The sequence below is a fragment of the Buceros rhinoceros genome, unplaced genomic scaffold (assembly GCF_000710305.1).
Source record: "Buceros rhinoceros silvestris isolate BGI_N320 unplaced genomic scaffold, ASM71030v1 scaffold21008, whole genome shotgun sequence".
In the NCBI taxonomy this organism is placed as follows: domain Eukaryota; kingdom Metazoa; phylum Chordata; class Aves; order Bucerotiformes; family Bucerotidae; genus Buceros; species Buceros rhinoceros.
In genome coordinates this window covers 13,539-16,210 of record NW_010425423.1, presented here as the reverse complement: position 1 = coordinate 16,210, position 2,672 = coordinate 13,539, and the positions used below count along the sequence as shown (strand labels likewise).

At 55.6% G+C, this 2,672-nt stretch overlaps 1 protein-coding gene across 1 annotated transcript in view; it reads left to right on the top strand.

Moving 5' to 3' along the window:
- Positions 1 to 934: 934 nt before the first annotated feature.
- DRG2 (developmentally regulated GTP binding protein 2) overlaps positions 935 to 2,672 on the top strand; it is a gene marked incomplete at its 5' end in the record, with an annotated part of 7,350 nt that continues 5,612 nt past the window's right edge. Inside the window, 2 exons of the mRNA XM_010141158.1 lie at positions 935 to 1,095; positions 1,915 to 2,004. Of these exons, the coding sequence (XP_010139460.1) occupies positions 935 to 1,095; positions 1,915 to 2,004 (251 nt within the window). The remainder of the gene's footprint in view (positions 1,096 to 1,914; positions 2,005 to 2,672) is intronic.

Here is a 2,672-nt window from a genome sequence, read left to right as displayed (position 1 = left end):
AGGGTGTTGGGGCTGGCGCAGGTGAAGAAGCAGGGTGAGCCCTGAGGATGGGGAGGGGGGTGCGGGGGCAGCCCCCTCTTTTCCGTGGTTCTGCCCTGGCCTGTGTGGGGAAGGAAGCCACACGCCCAGAGGAGGTACAGTCCGGAGTCCCGGTAGCACCTCCAGCTCTGCTCAGAGCTGGGCTGAGAACCCCGAGTGCTGCTGGCACAGGGGACCCAGGGCTGTCTGCTGTGGGGTCCCTGAGCTGGTGTTTGAATGCCTGGGGGCAGGGGGTGGGTGTCGGTTCTGGGGGGCAGAGCTCCCCTCAGGTTCTGCCAGAGGAGGTACCCAGCACCTTGCTGCTTCTGGAGGCTTCACGCTGTGGTAAACAACGGGAAGGAAAAATAGGAACACCTGTAACGTCCTGGGTTTCTTACTCTTCGCTGTTACAAAGGGAAATAACTACCTTCTTTTTTCCTGCGTTATGTGTAAACTCCAGAGTTTTGTTAAGAATAAGTCAATAAAGCACTTTCACCCCTGTGAGCTCCAAGCTAAATGTGTCTTTTCAACAAATGACAAGAGCAGGGGAAAAAAAACCCTGGATTTTTGGAGTGCCGAGTGTGGCTGGGTGTAAGGAGGACCTTTGCCCAGAAGCAGCCATTCCCCCCATGGCCTCTTCCTCCTTTCACCCCTTCATCCCTGCACGTGCTCTCCCTCTGCCTTTGCTCCTTTTACCCAGGAATTTTTGGGCAGCTTTTGTCCCTCACATCAGATACCAGAAAGTTTGTTCTCAATGCCCAATAGCTAAAGGTTGCAGAACGCCTGGGGCACCCCTTGGCTGCGTGTCAGTGGTTAAACATCGACAACAGCGTCTCCTTTTGGGAAGGTTCTGATTTCTAGGAGCGAGTTACCAGCAACTCTGTGTTCACCAGAGGCTGTGTCTGTGTTCTTCCAGCCACCGAGTACCACCTCGGCCTGCTGAAGGCAAAGCTCGCCAAATACCGAGCTCAGCTGCTAGAACCCTCCAAATCCTCGGCTGCGAAAGGAGAGGGCTTCGATGTGATGAAATCTGGCGATGCGCGCGTGGCTCTGATCGGTTTCCCTTCTGTGGGTAAGGTCAGTGAGTGAGAACCAGGTGCCGTGTGTGCTCCCAGGCGGTGGCTGGTGCTGCCTGTAAAGCAGGTTTCCGTCTTCTCTTCGTCTGTCACCCCCTTGCCGTGAGCTTACAGGAGGTTGTTTTGTGCTGAGAACAGAAAGTAAGGGAAAACTCTCCTTCGTGTGGTGCGTGGGGACCCACCAGTGACAGCCTGAGACTCGGCCTCACGCAGCTGGGAAAACAGGCGGGACTGTGGGACTCACCTTCATCACTGCTTCAATCCCAGAATCATCTGCTTGGCAGAGACCTTTAAGATCATCAAGTCCCCCCGTTCCCCAGCACCGCCAGGTCCCCACTGCCCCCTGTCCCTCAGCAGCACCTGCACACGGCTGGGAAACCCCTGCAGGGATGGGGACTCCACCACTGCCCTGGGCAGCCTGGACAGGCTGGGACAATCCCAGTGGGACAGAAATGGCTCCGCAGGGACAACCTCAACCTCCCCTGGGACAACTGGAGGCCGGTTCGTCTCGTCCTGTCGGTTGTTCCTGGGGAGAAGAAACCGACCCCCCACCTCGCTGCACCCTCCTGTCAGGGAGTTGTCAGAGCCAGAAGGTCTCCCTGGAGCCTCCTTTGCTCCAGGCTCAACCCGCTCCTCAGCACCTGTCACCAGCTGTGACCAGCACCACCTGTGCTCCAGACCTGTCACCAGCTTTGTCCCCGGACCTGGCATAGCCCTGACCTCCCAGCAGCTGAGGAGCGCTTCAGTGTCGCTCGTTTTGCTGAGCATCACCTGGTGCTTTCCTTTGCCTGTCTAGTGATGCTGATCTCTTGCCTTCCAGTCCACGTTTTTGAGTTTAATGACCTCAACGGCCAGCGAGGCGGCGTCTTACGAGTTCACAACCCTGACGTGTATCCCGGGAGTCATCGAGGTAAGTAGGACTCGCCTCCCTTCAGCTCCATAGTGCTGGTAAGAAACCCAGACATGTAGGTGTGTCTGTTCACACCAGTTACACTCGTGCTACCGCAGGGATATCCAAAGGAATTGGCCGACTCTGCTTTCAACTTCAGGAGGTATTGAGGGCTTGGGTGTTTCCTGCAACCTGTGGTGCTGGTTTAGCACTTGCCTAGGCGGTGTAACCCTTCGAGATTGACCACCTGAGCGGCGTTTTCATCTGCTGCCATTCCCCTGACCAGAGCAATATGACAATTCTCAGCTGATTTTTTTTATCACTGCTGCTGGAGCTGTTGACCAGATGGCTGAAAACCATGACAGATTTGTTTTAATGAAGTTGCAGAAGAGGCAATCTGTCCTGTGATCAGTTTGGAAAGGAAATACAACTGCTTCTGTCCTTGAGGAGTTTTATAAGTGGTGGCCTAAGCATCCATCAGTAAAGCAAATGATAAAGGGCATCAGACTGGAAAGTGTCCAAGAATAATCACGGAACCGTTTGGGTTGGAAGAGCCCTTTGAGCTCCTCGAGTCACCCTGTTCCCCAGCACCGCCAGGTCCCCACTGCCCCCTGTCCCTCAGCAGCACCTGCACACGGCTGCTAAACCCCTCCAGGGATGGGGACTCCACCACTGCCCTGGGCAGCCTG